The 25412-nt window shown below is 51.0% G+C and overlaps 1 protein-coding gene across 4 annotated transcripts in view; it reads left to right on the forward strand.

The window, feature by feature from the left end:
• Positions 1-25412, forward strand: part of ACOT7 (acyl-CoA thioesterase 7) — a 101026-nt gene that overhangs the window by 14413 nt on the left and 61201 nt on the right. The window contains exon 1 of one of the 4 annotated variants that reach the window (XM_027975711.3): positions 17018-18295. The exons of the other annotated variants lie outside the window; for them this stretch is intronic. Coding sequence (XP_027831512.1) covers positions 18276-18295 — 20 coding nt within the window. The 5' untranslated portion in view covers positions 17018-18275. Of the gene's footprint in view, positions 1-17017; positions 18296-25412 lie in introns of those variants that run through there. 4 annotated transcript variants of the gene reach the window in all.

Consider the following 25412-nt stretch of genomic DNA (forward strand, 5'->3'; position numbering starts at 1 on the left):
TAGATGGACTTTTGTTGGCAAAGTAATGTCTCTGCTTTTTAATATGCTCTCTAAGTTTGTCATAGCTCTTTTTCCAAGGAGCAGGCATCTTTTAACTTCATGACTGCAGTCGCCATCTGCAGTGATTTTTGGAGCTCAAGAAAGTAAAGTCTGTCTCTGTTTCCATTGTTTCCCCATCTATTTGCCATGAAGTGATGGGACTGGATGCCATGATCTTCATTTTTTGAATGTTATTTTAAGCCAGCTTTTTCACTCTCCTTTTTCACCTTTATCAATAGGCTCTTTAGATCCTCTTTGGCTTTCTGTCATTAAGGTGGTGTCACCTGCATATCTGAGGTTACCATTGATATTTCTCCCAGCAATCTTGATTCCAGCTTGTACTTCATCCAGTATGGGATTTTGCATGATGTACTCTGCATATAAGTTAAATACGCAGGGTGACAATATACAGTCTTGACGTACTCCTTTCCCAAGTTTGAACCAGTCCATTGTTCCGTGTCCCGTTCTAACTGTTGCTTCTTGACCTGCATACAGATTTCTCAGGAGGCAGGTCAGGTGGTCTGGTATTCCCATCTCTTGAATAATTTTCCACAGTTTGTTGTGATCCACACAGTCAAAGGCTTTAGCGTAGTCAATGAAGCAGAAGTAGATGTTTTTCTGAAATTCTCTTGCTTTTTCTATGATCCAACAGCTGTTGGCAATTTGACCTCTGGTTCCTCTGCTTTTTCTAAATCCTGCTTGAACATCTGGAAGTTCTTGGTTCACTTACTGTTGAAGCCTAGCTTGGAGAATTTTGAGCATTAATTTGCTAGCTTGTGAGATGAGTACAATCGTGGGGGAGTTTGAACATTCTTTGACATTGCCTTTCTTTGGGACTGGAATGACGACTCACCTTTTCCAGTCCTGTGGCCACCTCTGAGTTTTCCAAATTTGCTGGCATATTGAGTGTAGCACTATCACAGCATCATCTTTTAGGATTTGAAATAGCTCAGCTGAAATTCCATCACTTCCACTAGCTTTGTTCATAGTGATGCTTCCGAAGGCCCACCTGACTTTGCATTCCAGGATGTCTGCCTCTAGGTGAGTGATCACACCATCATGGCTCTCTGGGTCATTAAGATCTTTTTGTGCAGTTCTGTGTATTCTTGGCACATCTTCTTAATATCTTCTGCTTCTGTTAGGTTGATGCTATTTCTGTCCTTTACTGGAACATAGTATAGGGTTAATCGCTGAGCCATATCTGACTCTTTGCGATCCCGTGGACTGTAGCCTGCCAGGCTTCTCTGTGCATGGGATTGTCCAGGCAAGAACTGGAGTGGGTTGCCTTTCTCTTCTCCAGAGGATGTTCCTGACTCAGGGATGGAACCCTGGTCTCTGGTGTTGCAGGAAGATTCAATCCTAAAGGAAATCAACCCTGAATATTCATTGGAAGGACTGATGCTGAAGCTCCAGTACTTCGGCCACCGGATGTGAAGAGGCAAGTCATTGGAAAAGTTCCTGATGCTGGGAAAGATTGAAGGCAAAAGGAGAAGGGGACAGCAGAGGATGAGATGGTTATATAGCATCACTATCTAATGGACATGAATAGACTCAATAGACATGAATGGACTCAATGGACATGAATCTGAGCAAACTCCAGGAGGCAGTAGAGGACAGAAGAGCCAGGTGTGCTGCAGTCCATGGAGTTGCAAAGAGTCGGATGTGACTTAGCAACTGAACAACAACAAAAACCATAACCCTAAGTCCTGAGTCTTGTGAGGTGCTCCAGTGAACCATCCAGCCTGAGGAGGGGTCATGTGCTCAGTAGTGTCCTAACTCTTTGTGACCCCATGGACTGTGGCCCACCAGGCTCCTCTGTCCTTGGGATTTCCCAGGCAAGAATACTGGAGTGGGTTGCCATTCCCTCCTCCAGGGGATCTTCCTGACCCAGGGGTCGAGCTCACACCTCCTGTGTCTCCGGCACCGGCAGGCAGATTCTTTACCACTGAGCCTTTGGGGAGGCCCTAGGAGGGGTCAGGAATGAACCCAATTGCAGGCGCCTGGCTAACGGCCAAGAGTTGGAGAAATGGCTGGTGTGAGGGTCAGCCCCCCTCAACTGATGTCAGAGGTGGCACGAGTGAAAGCAGCTCAGCAGTTCCATTCTTGGGTCAAAGGGTTGCTCTGTTTAATCTTTGGAGGTGCTACCAGAATGTTTTCCAAAGCAGCTGCCTCCTTCTCACTCTCATGGGCTCCACATCCTCACCAATACTTGCTATATGTAGCTACCCTGTAGCCACCCTGGCAGTTGTAAGTGGTGGTTCACTGAGGTTTCAGTGGGGATCTCCCTGATTAGTGATACTCCCTTGGGCTCAGTGGTAAGGAACCTGTCTGCCAACGCAGGAGACCGGGGTTTAATCCCTGGATCGGAAGATCCCCAGGAGAAGGGAATGGCAACCCACTCCGATATTCTTGCCCAGGAGATCCTATGGACAGAGGTGCCTGGCGGGCTACAGTCCATGGGGTGGCAAAGAGTTGGACATGACTGAGCACGCACACACACTTTTTCATGCACTTATCAGCCATTTGTACATTTGGGGAATTGTCTATTCAGGTCTGTTGCCTATTTTTTCAGTTGGCTTGTGTTTTTATTATTGAGTTGTAGGCGTCCCTTCTGTTTTGTTTTGTTTTGTTTTGTTTTTTTTTTTGGCTCTGCTGCGTTGTCTGGCAGGGTCTTAGTTCCTTTCCTGACCAGGAATTGAACCTGGGCCCTGGGCAGTGAAAACACACAGTCCTAAACACTGGACTGCAGGGAAGTCCCTCCTTCTGTACTGTAGATACAGATCTCTTCTCAAGTGTATGGGTTGCAGAGGTTTCCTTCCATTCAGTGGGTTGTCTTTTTACTTTTGAGTATTATCTCTTGCAGCACAGAGGCTTTACAGTTCTGATGTTTCTCTTTGTTGCTGCTGCTGCTGCTTGTGCTTCTGTTGCCCTCTCTAAGAGGGCACTGCCAAACCCAAGTCCCAGAGCTTCCCTGTGTTTTTCCCTGAAGTGTTTTACGGTTTTGGCTCTTACATTAGGGCTTGGACCTTTTTCCAGTTCTTCCTCAGAGATGGTGTGAGGTAAGGGTCCAGTTTAATTCTTCTGCCTGTGGATATGCCTTTTCATAGACTGAGAGATAGGTGCTGAGTGGCCAGGTTACTGGTCAAGGTCACAGGCTGATTAGTGGTGCGCTGAAACCACAAACCTCCTGACTGTTCGCCTGCGGCTTCTTCCAGCTTCTCCCAGCTTGCTTTGAACTCTTTCCCAGGTTCGTTGATCCCTGACCCTGAGGACAGAACCCAGAAATCCATGAGCCACAATACAGGGCCTGCCCTGTGGGACGTGGTGTACACGTTATCGTACGTCAGTTCCTTGAGAAGAGGACAGTCTATGTGTGATCTGTGTATGAGGTTTCTGAGGTCTGTATCTCTCTGTTCCCACTTGCCTCCCTGAGCGCTACCCCTGCCCCCACTGACTTTTCTACCCCTTCCTCCAGGTCCCCCTCTCCCCCTTCTCTGGGTTGTTCTGTGACTTCAGCCTGTCCGTGGCAGGTGCTGGCTCTTGCTCTCCAGGCCTCCCAAGGGACAGGTCTCTGCTGGGGACCTTCCCAGGGCCAGGCCACACAATCCAGCCCCCTTGGTACCCTGAATCTGACCCCTCAGGGCACAGAGGTTCAGGTTTGTGGCAGGCCAGGGGCCAGCTGGCATGACTGGCTGTCTAAGCCATGTTTCAAACGTTGAGAGTTGGAAGGTGAAAAGACAACCCTCAGAATGGGAGGAAATAATAGCAGATGAAACCACTGACAAAGGATTAATCTCTAAAATATACAAGCAGTTCATACAGCTCAATACCAGAAAAACCAACAGCCCAATCAAAAATTGGGCAGGAGATCTAAAAAAAACATTTCTCCAAAGAAGACATGCAAGTGGCTAATAAACATATGAAAAGATGCTTAGCATCACTCATTATCAGAGAAATGCAGATCGCAGTTACAGTGAGATATCACCTCACACCTGTCATAATGGCCGTCATCAAAAAAATCTACAAACAATAAATGCTGGTGAGGATGTGGAGAAAAGGGAACCCTCTTGCACTGTTGGTGGGAATGTAAATTGATACAGTCACTGTGGAATACTGTGTGGAGAGTGCTTTAAACACTAGGAATAGAACTACTCTATGACCCAGCCATCTGACTACTGGACATAAACTCTGAGAATACCGTAATTGAAAAAGACACATGTACCCCAAAGTTCACTGCAGCACTATTTATAGTAGCTGGGACATGGAAGCATCCTAAATGTCCATTGGCAGGTGAGTAGATAAAGAAACTGTGGTACATACATACAGTGGAATATTACTCAGCCATAAAAAGGAACACATTTAGTCAATTCTAATGAGGTGGATGAACCTAGAGCATTTTATCCAGGGTGAAATAAGTCAGAAAGAGAAAAACAAATATCGTGGCTTAACACACACATATGGAACCTAGAAAGATGGTACTGATGAACCTATTTGCAGGGCAGCAGTGGAGATGCAGACACAGAGAACACACTTGTGGACCCAGTGTGGGAAGGAGAGGGTGGGATGAATTGAAAGAGTGACGCTGAAACATGTATATTACCATATTTAAAATGGCTAGCCAGTGGGAGTTTGCTGTGTGATGCAGGAAATTCAAACCTGGTGTTCTGTGACAACCTGAGAGGGGTACAGTGGGGTCGGAGGTGCGAGGGAGGGGACATATGTATAACCTATGGCTGATTCATGTTGATGGATGGCAGAAACTAACACAATATTGTAAAGCAGTTTAAAAATAAAATAAAAAATAGAAGAAAAAAGATGGAAAAAACAAAACAAGCAAACCAAAAAAGAAACCTGGAGAGTTGGGAAGCTGCAGGTGGTGGAGTGTCAGAGAAGTCGAAAGATGGGAGGCAGCTGTCAGACTGGGAGTGGACGTGTCCAGGAGAGAGAACTTCCTTCAGAGACTAACTGTCCCTCCTCCTGGCTGTGCTGGGAGCAGAGCATCCCACCAGCTATGGGGTTGCAGCCATGTGCCCTGGAGACAGCATCCACTTCCTGAGCTGACACTTTGTTCCCATCTGCTCCCTGTGCCCTACGTGCTTACTTGCTTAGCTCTCAGCCCCAGGGAATGTAGGAATCACCCTTGCTTTACCAACGGGGAGACTGAGGGCAGGAATGACCTTGAATTTCCCATTCAAGGTCAGCACAATGGGCACCGGATGCCTCATTGCCTGCCTTGACCTGCCCTGACTAGGCTAGATGCTGCTAAAGCGTGGAACTGGTTGATGGAGACAGCCCTAACCTGCCAGGTGCTCTGGAAATGGCTATTGCTTACTTTTGGTTTATAAGTGGGTGGAATTAAAAGGCTTGTTATTGTTCAGTTGCCAAGTCATGTCTGGCTCTTTGCAATCCCATGGACTGCAGCACAGCTGGCTTCCCTGTCCATCACCATCTCCTGGAGCTTGCCCAAGTTCACATCCGCTGAGTCGATGATGCCATCCAACCATCTTATCCTCTGTTGCGCTCTTCTCCTCTGCCTTCAATCTTTCCCAGCATCAGGATCTTTTCCAATGAGTCAGTTCTTTGCATCAGGTATCCAGAGTATTGGACTTCAGCTTCAGCATCAGTCCTTCCAATGAGTATTCAGGACTGAGTTCCTTTAGGATTAAAAGGCTCAGGTGTAATTTATCTCCCATACTCAGCGTAAGGCCGAGAGCTTCTCTGCACCTCAGGTGCCTAAAGAAAAGCACACTTCCGGTGCCCCAAAGGCCAGGCTGTTGTGCTCGCTGACCAAGTGCTTGTAAGACTGCCCTGGGGTCTGGGGAGCCTGTTTTCCCCCTATAGAATTTGGTGGGTACCCAAAGGGCTCCTGGTGTGTGTGCCTGTCTGGCACCCAGGAATGGGGGCTGGGGAACACCTGAGGGTAGGGATCTGGTCCCCCGACCAGTTCTGGCCTGTCCTTACACATTTGGGCCACTGGACGGTGGGGGTGGGTTGGGGGGGGGTGGCGGGTATGGGCCAGCCATGCCTCTCCACCTATTCAAAGTCCAGGCTTCAGGTTTCAGCCTCTTCTGGAGCCAACTACATATTCCATTGCCTTCTGGGGACTTAGCAGGTGGAAACCTTAGCCTTGTAACTGATCAGGATGAGCTGGGGTGGGGAACATCCATTGTAGTAAACACCACACTTTTTTGTTTGTCTTTCTTTGCTATTCTGGTGCTGTGTTCATTCAGGTGTGGCTTTGTGATATTGTTATTTATAATAAGAAATACATAATTGGTCTACATCCCTGTTTCTGGCAGAGTCTAAAACCCTTGGCATTTCCTAAATGATGGGAGTGATAAAGGTGTCTTAATATTGGTAACAAACCCCTTTCAACCACACCGGAGCTTATGTTAACGAGGTGACTTTCAGAAGGTACCTAAGGGTGGAAGCTAGCCATGTGATCGTAGGCTTGGAACTTCAATCCCAGCCCCCTGACCTCCAGGGAGGGGAGAGGGGCTGCTGGGTGAATCGGTGATTAAATCAGTGACCAGTGATGGGATCAATCAGGCTTTTGTTGTGAAGTCCCCATAAAAGCCCAAAAGGATGGGGTTCAGGGAGCTGGGCTGGAGAGCCTGTAGAGATTCAGGTTTGTCCTAAATCTCATCACACCGTGAGAGCAGGTGGATGCTCTGTGCCTCCCACATGCTTCTGCCCTACCTGTCTCTTCATCTGGCTGATGATTCATGTATCCTTTAATGTCCTTTGTAGTAAGATGGTGATCTCATGAGTGAATGGGTCTCCTGAGCTCTGTGAGCCTCTGCAGCAAATTAATCAAACCCAAGAAGGAGTTTGGTGGAAACTCTGTAACTGGTCAGTCAGTAACACAAATGACAGCCTGGACTTGGGATTGGTCTGGGAAGGTGGCGGGTGGGGTCTGATGCTGTCTCCAGGTTGTTGCTTTTCAGTTGCTCAGTTGTGTCCGACTCTTTGCAACCCCATGGAATGCAGCATGCTAGGCTCCCTTGTCCTTCACTATCTCCTGGAGTTTGCTCAAACTCATGTCCATTGAGTCAGTGATGCCATCCAACCGTCTCATCCTCTGTTGCTCCCTTTTCCTCCTACTCTCAATCTTTCCCAGCATCAGGGTCTTTTCAAATGAGTCAGTTCTTCTCATCTGGTGGCCGGAATTTTGGAGCTTCAGCTTCAGCATCAGTCCTTCCAATGACTATTCAGGGTTGATTTTCTTTAGGATTGACTGATTTGATCTCCTTGCAGTCCAGGGGACTCTCAAGAATCTTCTCCAACACCACAGTTCAAAAGCATCAATTCTTTGGTGGTCAGCTTTCTTTATTGTTCAACTCTCACATCCATACATGACTACTGGAAAAGCCATAACTTTGACTAGACGGACTTTTGTCAGCAAAGTGTTATCTCTGCTTTTTAATATGCTATGTAGGTTTGTCATAGCTTTTCTTCCAATGACCAAGCGTCTTTGAATTTCATGGCTGCAGTCCCTGTCCACAGTGATTTTGGAGCCCAAGAAAAGAAAATCTGCCACTGCTTCCATTGTTTCCCCATCTATAGGCAATGAAGTGATGGGATCAGATGGCATGATCTTCATTTTTTAAATGTTGAGTTTTAAGTCAGTGTTTTCACTCTCCTCTTTCATCCTCATCAAGAGGCTTCTTAGTTCCTCTTTGTTTTCTGCCATTAGAGTGGTGTCGTCTGCATATCTGAGGTTGTTATTTCTTCCTGCAATCTTGATTCCAGCTTGTGATTCATCTAGCCTGGCATATCACATGTTGTACTCTGCATAGAAGTTAAATAAGCAAGTGACAGTATGCAGCCTTGACATACTAATTTCGCAGTTTGGAACCACTCCGTTGTTCCATGTCCCATTCCAACTGTTGCTTCTTGACCTGCATACTGGTTTATGACCTGCATCCAGGCAGAGAGTCAGAATCAAGCTGACTTGTAAGACACCCAGCTGGGGTCAGAGAACTGCTTGGTGGTGGGCATAACACCCCCACCCCAACCCTATCCCCATGTCATAATTGGTGACCAGAACTTCAGGCTTGTGTTTGGCACTCAGACTTTTTTTTTTCTTGGCTGGGAAAATAATTTTGTTTGGGGGAGTGGCAGGGGTCCAGCTTCAGAACTCCTGCACTTGCTTCTTGGTGCCTCTGGTCCTGGTGACCTTCAGCATGTGGATGTTCATGGTCCAGCTCAAGAGCCATACTGACCACCATGACAGTGTTGCTGCTTGGGCATCACTCTGGACACTGACCCCTGAAGCTGGGGGACAGGTGTGCAGATGTTGGAACTCTAACAGCTGAATGGCTTTTGGTGCCCTGTGGTGTCTGAGGAGACCGGATCCTATTTGATTGTCATTCTGTGCTTCCTGTAATGACAGGCTGGTCCCATCTTGTCATAACAGAGGGGCTCTTAGCCCAGTAAGGAGCTGGTCTAAGTGGCCTGTGTCATCTAAGAAGTAGTAGGAACAGTCTTACCTCTTGATTTGTGGGATCTTAGTTCCCTGACCGGGGATTGAACCTTTGCCCTTGGCAGTGAGAGTGAAAAAGTGAGTGTGTTAGTTAGTCAGTTGTGTCCAACTCTTTGTGTTTAGCCCGCCATGGACTGTAGCCCGCCAGGCTCCTCTGTCCATGGAATTCTCCAGGCAAGAATACTGAAGTGGGTTGCCATTCCCTTCTCCAGGGGATCTTCTTACCCAGGAGACCCTGGGTCTCCTGCGTGGCAGGCAGAATTTTTACAATCTGAGCCACCTGAGTCCTAATTACTGGACTGCCAGGGAATTCCTAGAGGGGATAGTCTTATCTCAGCCATAGCAGTGATAATTTGTGGACTTGATTTTGCTTGTAATTGTTCCCATGTACCTACTAAGTTTTTTGCTGTTGTTATTCAGTTGCTCAGTCATAATAGACTCTTTGCAACCCCATGGACTGCAGCACACTAGGCTTCCTTGTCCTTCACCATCTCCTGAAGTTTGCTCATATTCATGTTCGTTGAGTCGATAATGCCATCCAACCATTTCATTCTCTGTCACTCCCTTTTTTTCCTACCTTCGATCTTTCGAAGCATCAGGGTCTTGTCTAATGAGTCAGCTCTTTGCATCAGGTGGCCAAAATATTGGAGCTTCAGCTTCAGCATCAGTTCTTCCAATGAATATTCAGGGTTGATTTCCTTTAGGACTGACTGGTGTGATCTCCTTGCTATGCAAGTGACTCTCAAGAGTGTTCTCCAGCACCACAGTTTGAAAGTATCAGTTCTTTGGTGCTCAGCCTTCTTTTTACTTTTGTTATTAGATAGTTAATATGGAAGAGAGTGCATTGAATTCCTAGTTTTGTGGGAGGTCTCTACACTCTTCTACCGTGCCCACACCACGTTGTGTCCTTCAGGGTTTACTGGGAGCTCCTGCCACTCTGTGTCCTCGCCAGTGTCTGGCGTTGTCACATCGGGATCTTGGCTGGTAGGGTGAGTGTGAGTGTAGCTTGTTGTCATTTGAGTGTGCGATTCCCTAGTAACCTGTGACACAGGCATCTTTCTCATGTGCTTATTTGCTATCTGTGTGTCTTCGTTTATGAAGCGTCCCTTCAGATCTTCTGCTCATTTCCATGCTGGATTGTTGGTTATTGGATACAAGTCCTTTATCAGACACGTGATTTATAAATATTTTCTCCCAGTTGGTGGCTTGTCACTGTTCTGCTCTCAGTGCCTCTGTTGGTTGTGTCCTCTGGCCAGCCCAGGAGCCAGAAGCCAGTGTACTTGGCTTCTCCTAGGTCCTGGAAGTCCTCTTAGAGTGTCACAGCTTCGAGGAACTCTCAGCTCTCCATGGACCCTCCAGGTTACAGGTGAGGAAACAGAGTCCAGAGGGGCAGTGGCTGACTTAGGGGCAAGTGGCTGGTGTGGCAGAGCCACGGCTTGAACCCTGACTGTCTCCTGGGCCAGCTTGCCCTTGGAATTTCCACACTGGCTTTCTGGGGGGGCCATCTGCTGATGTGGTCTGTAGGTGATGTCCAGCAGGATGGGCTGTTCGATGCCCAGGATATTGGGCAGGGCTGGGGTTCTAGAGGTTGAGATGGTTGCCCTTGTTCTGTCCTCAGCCCCTTCATGGTCTACTCTAGCTTCTGCACCCCCCAGACCTCCAGGACAGTGTCTTTGGAGGGCATCCTCCTCTATTCTCGAGGATGTCTGGGAGCCCCTTCCACAGTGAGACTGGGTGTCACCGTATGGACCACTGGCCATATTCTGCCTGACTCTGGGGAAGTCCTCAGGGCCTGCTGGGCTGCTCCTGAGGGCTCCACTGTGGATCCCTTGGGCTGAGAGGGCTGTGATTGCTGCCTGGTGGTGCCTGGCAATCTGGCCTGGTAGGGCTGTTAGTGAGGCCATACCTGGAGGTCCGGGCAGCCTGGCCGCCTCCTTCCTGCTTGTGGTCCTGAAGCTGGTGGGTGAGACACTCTTGGAAATGGACTGAGTGCCAGTAACCTCTCGTAGATTCAGTGACTGAGAAGAACCCCCAGGTGTTTGCCACTACCACGTGATTCTTCACACAGCAGCTGTCGGGGTGGGTGGGTGGGGTATTTATTTATTTCATTATTGACATATAATTTATATAACTGTACACATTTAAAGTGAGTGGCTTGATCCATTTGGGCATATGTAAACACTTGGAAAATCATCACCATAATCGAGGTCATGAGCACAGCCATCATTTTAAGAGTTTCTCCTCATCTCCTGATAATCCCGCCCTCCTTCCTAGGCAGCCACTGACTCACTGTCCCTGTAGATTAGTTTGCATCTTCTAGAATGTTAAAGAGGAAAGTGAAAGAGGAGAGTGAAAAAGCTGGCTTAAAACTCAACATTCAAAAAATGAAGATCATGGCTTCCGGTCCCATTACTTCATGGCAAATAGATGGGGAAACAATGGAAACAGTGACAGACTTTGTATTTTGGGGCTCCAAAATCACTGCCGATGGTGATTGCAGCCATGAAATTAAGAGACGCTTGCTCCTTGGAAGAAAAGGTATGACAAGCCTACACAGCATATTAAATAGCAGCAGAGACATTACTTTGCCAACAAAGGTCTGTCTAGTCAAAGCTGTGTTTTTCCAGTTGTCATGTATGGATGTGAGAGTTGGACCATAAAGAAAGCTGAGCACTGAAGAATTAATGCTTTTGAACTGTGGTGTTGGAGAAGACTTTTGAGAGTCCCTTGGACAGCAAGGAGATTCAACCAGTCCATCCTAAAGGAAATCAGTCCTGAATAGTCATTGGAAGGTCTAATGCTGAAGCTGAAGTTCAACTTTGGTTGAACTTTGATGGCCCAACTTTGGCCACCTGATAGGAAGAATTGACTCATTTGAAAAGATGCTGATGCTGGGAAAGATTAAAGGCAGGAGGAGAAGCGATGACAGAGGATGCGATGGTGGGATGGCATCGCTGACTTGATGGACATGAGTTTGAGCAAGCTCTGGAAGTTGGTGATGGACAGGGAAGCCTAGTGTGCTGCAGTCCATGCGGTCGCAAAGAGTTGGACATGACTGAGCAACTGAAGTGAATCGAGAGTGTTGTAGAAGTGGAGCCATGCAGTCAGAGCTCTTTTCTGTCTGCCCTGTCCTCTTTCGCTTGGTGTGATCATTTTGAGATTCCCCCACGTTGCTGTAAGGACCAGCATTCATTCCTTTTATTTGCCAAGTAGCATTCCCTTGCACGGGTGGATGGACCTTGGTCTGTCTGTTCGTTCATCTGTGGATGGGCATTTGAGTCGTGTCCAGCTGTGGGCTGTTACAGGAAACGCTGCCGTGCTCATGTGGTGTGCCGGCCTCTGAGGGGACATACTCAGGGGACAACATTGGATGGGATGGTAGGTGTAGGTTTAACTGTTTAAGAAACTGCCAGACTGTCTCGCCAGGTGGTTGTGCATTTCGTGTTTGTTCCTGCTCGTTTTCAGCAGCGCCTGGGAGTCCCGGTTTCTCCACAGCCTTACCAGCACTTGGTACAGTCGGGCTTTTCAGTTTTAGCCGTGCTGAGGTGTGAGAGGATCTCACAGTGGTGTTTATCTGCAGTTTCCTAATGTCTAACAGTGTCGAGCATCATTTCATATTTGTGTTTGCCACCTATGTATCTTTAGCCATGCGTCTGCTCAGGTCTTTTCCCATTTAAAAAAATTGCAGCTTTGGTTTTCTCACTGTTAGGAGTTCTTTATGTCCCCAGAGTATATCTCTGCCCCTCCCAGCTTTCTCTGCCCTTGGAGGTGGGCTTCCGTGGGAGGAAAGTGAAAGTGTTAGTCACTCCGTTGTTTCTGACTCTATGAGACCTCGTGGACTGTAGCCCTCCAGGTTCCTCTGTTCACGGGGTTTTCCAGGTAAGAGTACTGGAGTGGGTTGCCACTCCCTTCTCCAGGGGATCTTCCCAACTGAGGGATCGAACCCGGGTCTCTCACATTGCAGGCAGATTCTACCATCTGAGGCACCAGGGAAGCCGTGGGAGGAAACTGGCCTCCAGTTCTAGGAAAAGCCATTCAGCTCTCTGCTCACCTTCTCTCCTGGGTGCCTACCATCAGTTGGGCCAGTTGATTCTCTGAGCTCCAGGACCTTGTCTGTCACTTCCTGCCTTGCTCCTTGGCGACTCGGGTGTAGCCCCTACTCCCTGGGCAGGTGTGGGGCAGGTGGAAGGAAGCATGCTGCCTTCTCCACCTTCTTCAGTTTCCAGATGACCTTGAGAGCTGAAGGACATAGTGGTTATTTCCCCACAAACTGCACCCCAGACACAACCTCGTGGGTGTTTTCACTCCCTACCTCCCTTTCCCAGCCCCTGGCAACTGCCAGTCTACTGTCTGTGTGTCTCTAGGATCTGCCTGTTCTGGGTGTTCTAGATCAGTGGACTCATACAAAATGCTCTTATGCATGACTGGCTTCTTTTACTCAGTGTGTTTTCAGAGTTCATCCACGTTGTGTTGTTGAGGCAAGTAACTGATATTAAACAGTGTATAACAGGAATAGGAAAAAGTTTGATGTGAGCCAAACTGAGGATTGTAGCCCAGAGGATTTGCTCTGACGATCTGCTCCGGAGAAGCAGGATTTTCAGCACAGTTTTCTGTCTTGTCAGTGCAGAGAACATCAAGTCAAGGAGACCTTCCCTCCGGTTTCAGAAAACCAGATCCCCACGTACCCAGCCCATCAGTATGGCCTTGGCACCTGGGAAGGGAGTCTGACTGTTGAAGGAGTAGTGAGCATTGGTGTCCCAGGGAGGAGGTGTTTAACCCTTATTTTTTCTTTATTTATCTGACTTCTCTGGGTCTCAGCTGCAGCCAGCGGGATCTTCCATCTTCAGCCGCGGCACTGGAACTCTTTGTTGTAGCATGTGCCATCTAGTTCCCCCACCAGGGATCAAACCCAGACCCCTGGAATTGAGAGCTCAGAGTTTTAGCCGCTGGACCACCAGGGAAATCGCTAGGCTTTATTTTGAACATGAACACTCTTTACTTCTGGTCAGTGCACCCTTTCCTTTAGTAATTAAAGCAGATGCACAGTGTTTGTCTGCTAGACCACAGACAGGCTATTTTAGTCAGCATCGAATTCAAGGTAACTCATGTATAAGCCAGAATGCCTTCCCCAGACCTCAACCCATGAACATTCCTTTTATCGGTGTGTATCAGTACTGCATTCCTTTTTATGGTCAAATCATGTGAACTTCCAGATGTTCAAGTTGGTTTTAAAAAAGGCAGAGGAACGAGAAATCCATTGCCAGCATCCGCTGGATCATTGAAAAAGCAAGAGAGTTCCAGAAAAACATCTGTTTCTGCTTTATTGACTATGCCAAAGTCTTTGACTGTGTGGATCACAATAAACTGTGGAAAATTCTGAAAGAGATGGGAATACCAGACCACCTGACTTGCCTCTTGAGAAACCTGTATGCAGGTCGGGAAGCAACAGTTAGAACTGGACATGGAACAACAGACTGGTTCCAAATAGGAAAAGGAGTACGTCAAGGCTGTATATTGTCACCCTGCTTATTTAACTTATATGCAGAGTACATCATGAGAAATGCTGGGCTGGAATAAGCACAAGCTGGAATCAAGATTGCTGGGAGAAATATCAATAACCTCAGATATGCAGATGACACCACCCTTACGGCAGAAAGTGAAGAGGAACTAAAAGCCTCTTGATGAAAGTGAAAGAGGAGAGTGAAAAAATTGGCTTAAAGCTCAACGTTCAGAAAACGAAGATCATGGCATCTGGTCCCATCACTTCATGGCAAATAGATGGAGAAACAGTGGAAACAGTGTCAGACTTTATTTTTTTGGGCTCCAGAATCACTGCAGATGGTGACTGCAGCCATGAAATTAAAAGATGCTTACTCCTTGGAAGAATAGTTATGACCAACCTAGATAGCATATTGAAAAGCAGAGACATTACTTTGCCAACAAAGGTCCGTCTAGTCAAAGCTATGGTTTTTCCAGTGGTCATGTATGGATGTGAGAGTTGGACTGTGAAGAAGCTGAGTGCCAAAGAATTGATGCTTTTGAACTGTGGTGTTGGAGAAGACTCTTGAGAGTCCCTTGGACTGCAAGGAGATCCAAGCAGTCCATTCTGAAGGAGATCAGCCCTGGGATTTCTTTGGAAGGAATGATGCTAAAGCTGAAACTCCAGTACTTTGGCTACCTCATGCGAAGAGTTGACTCATTGGAAAAGACTCTGATGCTGGGAGGGATTGGAGACAGGAGGAGAAGGGGACGACCAAGGATGAGATGGCTGGATGGCATCACTGACTCAATGGATGTGAGTCTGAGTGAACTCCGGGAGTTGGTGATGGACAGGGAGGCCTGGCGTGCTGTGATTCATGGGGTCGCAAAGAGTTGGACACAACTGAGTGACTGAACTGAATGGTCCATTGTGTTGATGGACCATTTGTTATTTATCCGATGATGGATACCTGGGTTTCCACCTTTCAGTTATTATGAATAATGTTGCTATGAACCTTTCCAGACATCTGGTTTTGTCATTTTAAATGGTTCTTGGTTAATTTAATAGAAAGGAAATAGCAACTTATGGTTCTTCAGCTTCAAAATTGTTCACTCATATAGCTAGACTGGCATCAGATGGTTCTGTTTGTGGAAAGGTCTGCTCATGGCTGGAGTCCAGTGGCGGTGGAGGCCTGGTCTAGCCTCCCTGACAGGACTGAGCTGTGGGAGGGGTTTTAGACAGTTAATTTTGCATCATTTCTTACAGATTTTCTCCCCTCCCTGAATTCTGTTTTTCTCTAATTAAGAAAAAAAAATCTAAGTTCCACTGGGTTTAGCTTGTAGCTCTCTCCAGGTTTTAAGTAGTTGACGCTGCATATCATTTAGTGGCTCATTCTCCAAATGTGAAACATGTCTTCCCTCCAACAACGCTTCATTTCAGTCTTAACTTCTGTGGTTTGTCTAAAAGCACTTCTCTAGATAGCCTTGTCTCAGTTGTGGGTTTCAGTCCATTTTCCCATGTTTTATGGTCCTGTGCTCGGCATCGCATGCCATGTGAATCCTCCCCATGCCGTTGGTAGATGTATCATTTAGAAAGTTCTTCAGGTACAGGTTGGTATCAGGATTCTCTATTTGTTCCATTGAGGACTGTTGTATCTTTAAGCCAAATGAACTTAGAACCTGTTGGGGCAAACGGTGCCTGCTTCTCTTGTTGGTGTGGGGTCACAGTCATCACCTGGTTGGTGTATAGGGGAGGTGGGGAGGGCAGTTGTTGACCTTCATAGAGCCCTGCAGGCTGCCTCCCCCAACCTGTCCTTCCTTCTTGGATCGGTACCCCTGGTGTCTTCTGGTTCTGACTGTTGGCGGCCTGCCGCCCTTCCTCCCTTCCTCCCGGGTAGAAGTTGGGGCTTGAACCGGCTAACTTCCAACATCTCTTTCTACTCCAATTTCTTAAAATTTTACAGGAGCTTCAAAAGTCAAGGAGGGAGTTCCTTGGCCACCCAGTGGTTAGGACACAGCACTTTCACTGCCGAGGGTCTAGGTTCAACCCCTGGTTGGGGAACTAAGATTCTGCAAACCTGGTGACACAACCAAAAAACTTAAAAATAAAAAACAAAAATTTGAACAAAAAAAAGTCAGGGAACCTGCAGTATTTGGAGTGTTGGGATGGGCTTCTGGGCACCGCCTTTTATCTGGGGAGGGGGTTGCCCAGCCTGCCATGTGGAGATGGAAGCCACAGTTGCTTAGGGAGGCAGCAATGCCCCTGTGCGGGACTAGCTGAGTCCAAAGGGCACCGCTGCAGGCCAGGGAGCCCTCTCTAAGCCCCATCTGGTCGTGGCTTCGGGAGGGACTGTGGGTCTGTGGACGCCATGCTCTTGCTCCGGCGAGCTGTGCCCCTCTCAGCCTTCCGGAGGTGCACTGACCAGGCCCGACTCGGGGGGAAGGCCAGGCTGTGAGTTGGGAGCCATGGGGAAACTGTGGGGCAGCCGGGGTGGGGGGTGTCTGGGGGACCCTGGCCCGAGCACCAGGGCAGGTGGGACTGGCAGGTCTCAGCATGTGGCTCTGGAGGCCAGGGCTGGAGTGGGCATCTGGGGCATTGCGGCCTTCTTTCCAGCCTGAGGTTGAGAGAGGGACTAGAACAGACCGAGCGTCTGGGGCGCCCAGAACCTCTGAGGTGGTTCGCGTCCTGAGTGGCCTGTGGCCCAGGGAAGGGGAAGCAGGGAGGGCCGGAGGAGGGGGTCCCAGCTGACGCGAGGGGACCAGGGCCCTGGGTGGGTGGGGTGGGGATGGCGTCTGTCCACTCTGCATCCCCCGGGGGTCAGCTCAGCGTCTGACACACATGCCCAGTGTGGGACCCGGCGGTGAGCAGGTTGGCCCGGCCCTGCCAGACAGACCTGTCCCCAGGGGCTGCGGGCAAATCTTGGTGTGCTGTGGTAGCGGCCAAGGGGCTGGGGGAGGTCTGCCATCCTGGCCGGGACCTGTCAGGCTGTATGGGTGGGGTGGCTCATGGGAGACGTTTCTTCCCAGACTCAGCCCTGACTCCCCTCCAGGCAGACGTTGTGGGTGTGGTGTGGTGGCTGGGCCCCTCACCTGCCTGCCAGCTCCAGGCTCCAGGCATCCTGATGGCCCAGCTGAGGGTAGCCTTGCCACTTCCTCCCGGGCTGGGTGCCTGCCTCCCTGTGGAACCGGGGGCTGTGGTGCTGGTCAGGCTGGGATGTTCTTAATCAGTCTGGATTGTTCTTCTCTCTTTTGCATAAAGGTGGGGCCACTAGTGCCTTTAGTGAGAATCCATCTGCATATTAGGAAGGCCCCTGGGAAGGAACCGAGGGCACTTGGCCTCTGACGGGGGTCTCTGTGGGCCCAAGTGGCAGGCTGCCTTTGCCAAGCCCCATCAGGGCCGTGTGCTGACTTGTCCTCTTAACACAAAGTCTGTGCAGGCTAGCCGAACAGGTGCCTGGGAGCTGAGCCAGGATGACAGTTTTTAGGAAGTACGCCCTTGGGTGGGTTCGTTCATTTATGCCGCCCATCATGGTGCCTGGGTGGCCGTGGCTCTGCAGGGATGGTGTTGGGTCTGGGTGACACTCAGGACATGTCCAGCCTCCTCTCCCCTGGCTGCTGCTTCGCCTCAGCACCAGGGCATCTCTGCCAGCCGGTCCTCTTCCCCCAGACCCAGCGGGGGGAGACAGTAGAAGCCAGTGCACCTGAGCAGTGGAGAGGAAGGTCTGTGTGGTGGGGGCAGGGTGTCGGCCAGGAGAGGGCTGATCAGCCATCTGCCTCCCTGCCGGGGTTCAACAGCCCCTACCACTCAGGGTGGGCTTAGGGGACAGGTTTCAGATGCCAGCTGCTCTGCATCTGCTCAGACCTCTCCCTCTGTCTCACTTACTCTGGCTCTTGACCGCCTCCCCCCACCCCACTTCTGTCTGAGTGTCAGGAAGCTTTGGGTCCAGGCCTGGGGCTTGGCCTTTGTCCCCAGCGCTGACTCAGGAGGGCACCTCTGCCTTCTAGATCTCAGGGCAACAGCAGCAGGAGGGCTAGAAGATTTCCTTCTCCACTGTTGTTATATACAAGATGAGGTTTCTATGACAACTGGCTTTTGGTAGGCTTCTTAGACTGATGAAGTGGCCCCTTCCTGGTTAGACTGGGCAGCCCAGGAAGCCAGGGTGCTTCCCGCCAGGCCAAGGGGTTGGGACCGTCCTTGCAGTGGGAGAGGGCCGGTGAGTCAGCTGCAGCTGCCTCTGTCGCTTCTCTCTGGACCTGGGATGTCCCAGCCCACATGGCTTCCCAGCTGAGCAGGTACCAACCACCAGCTGTTGGGACCCCCCTCCCCCATGTGGGCACCCTTGTGGCAGACGGGGTCAGGTGGTAGGGGGACTCGGCCCCTATGTGCAACAGGGCTGGCTGTGGCTGGCTTCAGGCAGCCAGGGGTACCCAGGCCTGGCCCAGGTCTTGCTGACGTTGGAGGTTAGGTGGTTAACTGAACCTGGGACGGGGACTCTGGCCTCTTGAGTATCCACATGGGCTCCTGGCAGGGTCATATCATGGGTGCCCGGGGGAGTTGGCAGTGAGGCCTGGCACTCACCCACCTGGCACTCACCCACCTAGCTCCAGCGCCCAAGTTGGGGCACTTGCTCCTCTTTGCCTTCTTGCCTGCCTGGTGCTTCCCTTTCTCCTGCCAGCAGATTTCTGTGGTTGGGCCAGGCGCTGCTCACCTTCCTGTCTGCTCAGCTCAGGGTGCTTTGGGTTTTTGGGGTCAGTGGGGCTGGGTGGGCCACCTGCCCTGGTTCATTCTCCTGTCCTGCTTTGGGGCCTGGGAGGGTCCCAGGGCCTCTTTGGTGGCCCAGCTGTTTCTCCCCCCTTGCCTCCTTTGGGGTCTTTGGGGGTTGAAGGAGCTTTGCTGGAACCTTCTTAGCCAGCAAATTGGATAAGGCAAGCGGTGCCACACAGCCTTCTGCTGGGCAGAGTCCCCCTGACGTAGGAAGATGGGGTGTTCATATGTGCCTGACTCTGGCTTTCAGGGCCTCATGGTGGAGGCTGCCAGGTGTGAACCAGCCCACGTGCCCCCAACCCATGTGGTCCTCCTGGCAGGTGTGTGCCCCCAGATGAGCCCGGAGCTCCTTTCTCACCAGCAGTGGCAGCCCCCGCCCCGCCAGTCTCCTTCCTGGCTTGCCTTCAGACTCCGGTTCAGATCCTGCTTTATGGATGCCCCCGCCACGGGCACCTTTTCAACTGCCACCTGTAGCTCCAAGGCAGGGGTGGCACTCTGTCCAAAAGTCACTGTCCTGACCTGCTTTTGCTTCTCTGGGTTGAACCTCATTCAGAAGGGACAGGTCTGGGGAGCTTCTGGCACAAGCCGTGAGGCATGCTTAGAGCTGGCTGCCCTGTGGAAACCCGCCTGGACCCTGGCAGCAAGCCCAGTGGTTCTGCCCGTGTTTGGGTGCTGGTGGAAACCCCACAGAGGACTTCACGTGTCCTGGAAATTGGTTGGACTTGTCACTGCCACCTTCTCCTTTAGGCAGTTCTGCTTTCACCGTTGGGTAAAGGAAACAACCCCCTTGCCCCGCCTCCCCCAGTTCCCCGGAACTCACGTGGAAGTGTTCCATTTTAGCACTGACATTTTCCTATCAGAGTTGGAGATGTTGGCCTCATGCTGGAGGGCTGTGGGTAGGGTGGGCAGGGGGCAGTCATCAGTGGAGCTGCCACCAAGGCTGCTGGGGGCCTGGCCTGGGCTGGCTGGACTGGAGAGCAGGACCTGAGCTTGGCTGCAGGCTGTGGGGACTCAGCCCGGCCGCTCCCTGCTGCCTTCTGGGGGAGTGCTCAGGTCACTCGGGCAGGGGCCTCAGGCCACATGCTGTCTTGGTTTCTTGGCGTCATTGTAACACATGACCACGCCTGGGTGCCTTAAAACACAGAAATGCATATGCTTTCACATCTGGAGGCCGCAAGCCCCACACCACAGGTCGGCAGGGCCATGCTCCCTCTGAAGGCTCTAGGGGAAAGGGCCTTTCTTTCCTTGTCCAGCATCCAGGCTGCAGGCAGTGCCTGTGTGTCTTGTCACAGCGTCACTCCAGGCTCTGCCTCTGTGTCGTGTGGCCTTTTCCCCTCGTGTGTCCAGACCTCCACCTTCCTCTAAGGATACCAGTTATGGGAACACAGCCCTGATAATAACCTCACCTTAACTTGACCACATTTGCAAACACCTTGGTTCCAAATCAGATCACAGTCACAGGTTCCAGGGTCAGGCTTTAGCTGATCTGAATTGTGTCAGGGGACACAGTTCAACCCCGTCCAGAGGCTCCGGGTCGGGTGGGGCCTGGCCTGGCCTCGGGGGACCTGGAGGAGCAGAAGCACAGGGCCTGCCCTCAGGACACACAGACGTGTGGGGAGCAGGGTGGCTCCTCTGGCCTCCCCATTGTCCCTTGCCTGCAGTCCGTTCCTGGAACAGCCTCTCCCACTCTGTTCCCCTGCCTTTCTCCCGCCCATAGGAACCAGCAGAGATGGTAGCCTTGCTGTGGTGAGTTCAGAGAAGGCTTTGCTCAGCACCTTTGTTTCAGCTGTGCTTTGAGTACATTTTATTTTATTATTTATTTATTTATTTTAAATATTTTATTTTTTTAATTTTTTAAATTTTAAAATCTTTAATTCTTACATGCGTTCCCAAACATGACCCCCCCTCCCACCTCCCTCCCCACAACATCTCTCTGGGTCATCCCCATGCACCAGCCCCAAGCAGGCTGCACCCTACGTCAGACATGAACTGGCGATTCAGTTCTTACATGATAGTATACATGTTAGAATTCCCATTCTCCCAAATCATCCCACCCTCTCCCTCTCCCTCTGAGTCCAAAAGTCCGTTATACACATCTGTGTCTTTTTGCCTGTCTTGCATGCAGGGTCGTCATTGCCATCTTCCTAAATTCCATATATATGTGTTAGTATACTGTATTGGTGTTTTTCTTTCTGGCTTACTTCATTTGAGTACATTTTAAAGACTGTGGATTTATTAATATTTGACATGGTTGACATGGTTTCGTGGGGCTTGCGGGATCTGTGCTCCCCGACCTAGGATCGAACCCGTGCTCCCCGCATTGGGAGCAGAGTTTTATCAACTGGACCACCAGGGAAGTCCTTTGACATGGTTTTAAATTCAGAAGGCACAGAGGTGTCACTGTGACTTTCCTCCAATCGCTGGTTCTCCTCTCAGGGGCCGTGGAAGCTTCTGGTTTCCCGGGCCTCCCCCCAAGGGTGGTCTCCACCGGGCCTGCAGGTACGGTAACCCGTCTCCCATCATTCTGAGCCTTTTCTCATCTAACGAGGCTTCTCCGAGACCCTTCCTCCCTCTTACCTGTCATGTAGGTGTAACTTAATCTAACTAGCCCCTTATTGGCGGAATTAGGGCACGGCCCGCTTTTGCACATAAAACAGCTTTTCAGTGAGTAACCTTGAACACGCTTGGTTTGGTCATGTGTGGAAACATCTGTAGGGTGAATTCCTCTTGGTGGGACGTCTGGCTTAGAGCAGCCCATGTATCTGGAGTTTGGGTGGATGATGATAAAGCTGGTTGCCCTCCGGAATTTGGTGTCTACTTAGGCTCCCCATTTGTCCACGAGTCGCCTTTCTTCATGGGGCAGAGGTGGCATGTTGCTGGGACAGGCTGGTGCAGGCGAGGTGGAGGGAAGGTCCAGGTGGGCCCAGCCAGCAGTACTGGCCTGGGCAGGTGCAGCCTAGAGCTCCAAGAGGCAGTGGGAGTTAGGCGAGGAAAGTTCCAGACCCCTGAGGGCTTCAGAGGCCTTGCTAGGGAGTTGAATCTTTTTTTTTCCTGGTTGCCCCACGTGCCATGCCGGATCTTAGTTCCCTGATCAGGGATCGAATCCATGCCCCCTGCAGTGGAAGCATGGAGTCTCAACCACTGGACCGGCAGGGAAGTCCCGGGAGTTGAATTTTTCTCCCATAGGAGGGGCCCTGCTGGGTCTGGCAGGGCCGTGGACTCCTGCTTAGGAAGACTGACTCTTGGGGCAGCAGGGTGAATGGTGGGCTCAGGCTGGGAGGCAAGATGTAGGCAGAGAAGCCCCTCCATCCACAGCCCCCGGGTGACTTCTCACACACCAGCCCTGACTCAGGGTCTCCCAAGGCCACCCTGCCCCTAGGACAAGTCCAGGCTCTGTCTCAGTCCCAGGCCTGTGTGACAAGCTCCTGGCTCCATTCTCCAGCTCGTCCTTCACTCCCATTCTCTCCCCCCAGGGGTCACTGGCCGGCTTTGGGGGACCACTGTCTGTTTCTGTACCTGCTGAGCTCTCCCATCTCTGGGGTCTTCTGAGATACCACCTCTCCTTGGAGCATCCCTCATGCCCCACCCTCTGTCCCTGGCTCACCTGCTCCCTCTCCAGGACTTGACCCAAGTGTCACTTCCTCTGAAGTTTTCCTGATGCCCCAGTGGGGGGTGGTTGCACCATCTGAAAGTGACTCTATGACCCAGGTGTGTGTGGCTTCCTCCCTGCTCTTGTCATTAGCTTAGTGTCTGCTTCAGAGGTTAGCAGGGAGGAGGCGGTGCTTGCTTTGGTTAGCCGTGGGCCCAGCCCTGGCCAACTCATCCTGTGGTTTGGGGCAGGAGTAGCTGGAATGGAGGGGGAGAGGTGGTGCGTGACAGGGTGGTAACATTCCAGATGCCACTGCTGGGAGTGCAGGGAGAGAGGAAGATGGTGGAGAGGATCTTGGGGTGCAGGATCTCTGGTCACAAGAGGCAGTGTCCCTGCCACTGGCCAGCTGAGAGGACGTGGGGGATGGGGTCACGGGAAGGGCTCCCTGGGCCAACTGTCTACTTTTCCCTGGAGCTTCTGGGGTTCAAGGATTGAGGGAGTTGCAGGTTGGCATGGGCAGAGGGGCAGAGAGAGGTGGGAGAGAGAATGGGGCACACAGAGTCCCTCCAGGATGGGGTCAGGCCCACCACCTGCTCTGCCCTCCTGAGCTGGCCTGTGTGGTGGCCATTTCAGTTGGGTGCTGCCAGTCAAATTTCAAGAGATTTCACATTAAACTCTGGATTGCCGGCTTCTCTAGAAAACTCAGAGCTTTGGTATCCTCAACTCGAACCCCTGCAAGGATGCAGCTGGCCAACTGTGAGGGCCAGTACCACCCAGTACCGCCCCTTCACCTCCCTGACCAGAGACCAGTGGGCAGTGCCGTGTGGCATCGTGCATGCTCCACTGGGCTGTCTTTGTTTCTTTTCTGATAGAAAAGAGGAAAGTGAAACACTTTTCATCTCTGTGTCTTTGCTAAAAATGGGAAAGCGGGAGTGCCACCAAGGGGCCACACGTTCCCCTGGCTGCCCTGGTTGCTCCCACTCCTGCCTGCCTGGAGGTGACACGCATTGCGGGCATTCAGGGGGAAGTGAGTTGAGGAAGACCCTGCCCAGCAGCTCCAGAGCTCTTTGGAGGAAGGAGGGGACAGAGGGAGGGTGGGCAGGTGCGGAACCATAGCCCTGGCGTTGGGGTGGAGGCTGGGATGGAATCATGGTGACGCCCTGGGAGAGGCATCTGATTTGGGGCCCCAGGGAGGGGCTGCCAGACCTGGGCTCTGGCCCTCCTTGTTTGCACAACTGCAGAGCAGAGGCAGGATCAGGTCCCTGGGGAAGGTTTGCATCTGCACCGTGTGGGTGCCAGCTGGCTTGGGGGCGCTAGGACAGTCCTTGGGCAGGACCCGGGGTGACTAGGACAAGGAGGTGGGGGTGGGCCTGGAGCTCAGTACCCTGGGGCCCCTCCGGAGTTAGTGGGATGTTGGTGCTGTGGGGTCCATCCGGACCCCCAGTGTCGCAGGGTGGCTCCAGGCTCTGTCCCGTGTCGGAGGTGCCTCCTCCCCGGTCCCTCCCTCCTCAAGCCCTCCCGGATGTGAGCACTTCCTCCTTGGCCTTGGGGCCCTCTGTTTGCTCTTCTTGGCCCTGAGCCAGCCAGGCGTTCACAGCCCCACTTTACAAACAGGCAGAAATAAGTCAGGCTCCCCAGACGCAATCTGCGTGGTGTAGAATTGTTTCAGTCCTGCCCTGTCTGGACCCCTGCCTGGCCCTTGGGCCTGTGGGTAGAGGTCTTTACTAAGTTGAAAACAAATGCCAAGGAAAGAGTTTGTTGTGGTTGTTTTGTTATTTGAATTGCCTACCTCTTAAACTTTAACAAAAAAAAAGAGCTTAGTAGTATAAGTGGGAATTTTTAAAACTCAAAACATTAAAAATATGTTCTATAACATTTTTTATTAGAGGTTACTTTTTGAGCAGTTTTTGTTTTTGCTGGAGCCTAGTTCCCCACAGTGGAAGCAGTCTGAACCCGTGGACGCCAGGGAAGTCCTCAGAGCAGCTTTAGTTTCACAGCAAAACGGAGAGTCAAGCTCAGAGGCTCCCGCATGTCCTCTGCCCCGCATGCACAGCCTCGGCCTTTATCAGTAGCCCAGCAGAGAGGTGCATCTGTCGCAGCCGATGAACCCACAGTGACGACTCTGTGTCGTACCGCAGTCTGCAGTTTACGTTGCGGTTCACTCTAGTAGTTGTACATGCTGTGGACAAATGGGTAGTGATATGTCCACCATTCCAGAATCATGCAGAGTATTTTCACTGCCCTAAAAATCCTCTGCTCTGTCTTCTTATCCCACCCCCACCCCAACCTCTGGCAAACACTGACCTTGGTTTTTTTTTTTTAAGTGTTTATTTATTTGCCAGGCCTTAGTTACAACATGTGGAATCTTTTAGTTGTGGCATGTGGGATAGAACTCAGGCCCCCTGCATTGGGAACTCAGGAGTCTTAGCCACTGGACCACCAGGGAAATCCCAACACTGACCTTTTCTTTTTTCTTTTTGGCTGCACTGGGTCTTCAGTCCTTTGGAGATCTGTGGGAGGCTTTCTCTAGTTGCGGTGCACGGGCTTCTCACTGCACTGACTTCTCTTGTCGTGGAGCACAGGCTCTAGGGCTCTCAGGCTTCAGTAGTTGTGGCACAGGGGCTTACTTGCCCTGATGGCATGTGGAATCTTCCCAGGCCAGGGATCGAACTCACCTCCCCTGCACTGGGGGCTTTCCTGGTAGCTCAGCTGGTAAAGAATCCGCCTGTAATGCAGGACACCCCAGTTTGACTCCTGGGTCAGGAGGATCCCAGGGAGAAGGGAATGGCTATGCACTCCAGTATTCTTGGGCTTCCCCAGTGGCTCAGATGGTAAAGAATCCGCCTGCAATGTGGGAGACCTGGGTTCAGTCCCTGAGTTGGGAAGATCCCCTGGAGGTGGGCATGGCAACCCACTTTTGCCTGGAGAATCCTCATGGACAGAGAAGCCTGGTGGGCTATAGCCCATGGGGTCGCAAAGAGTTGGACACTACTGAGTGACTAAGCACACACCCCTGCGTTGGCGCATGAATTTAACCACTGGCAAGTCCAAACATG

This window comes from Ovis aries, chromosome 12 (assembly GCF_016772045.2).
Source record: "Ovis aries strain OAR_USU_Benz2616 breed Rambouillet chromosome 12, ARS-UI_Ramb_v3.0, whole genome shotgun sequence".
Taxonomy (NCBI): domain Eukaryota; kingdom Metazoa; phylum Chordata; class Mammalia; order Artiodactyla; family Bovidae; genus Ovis; species Ovis aries.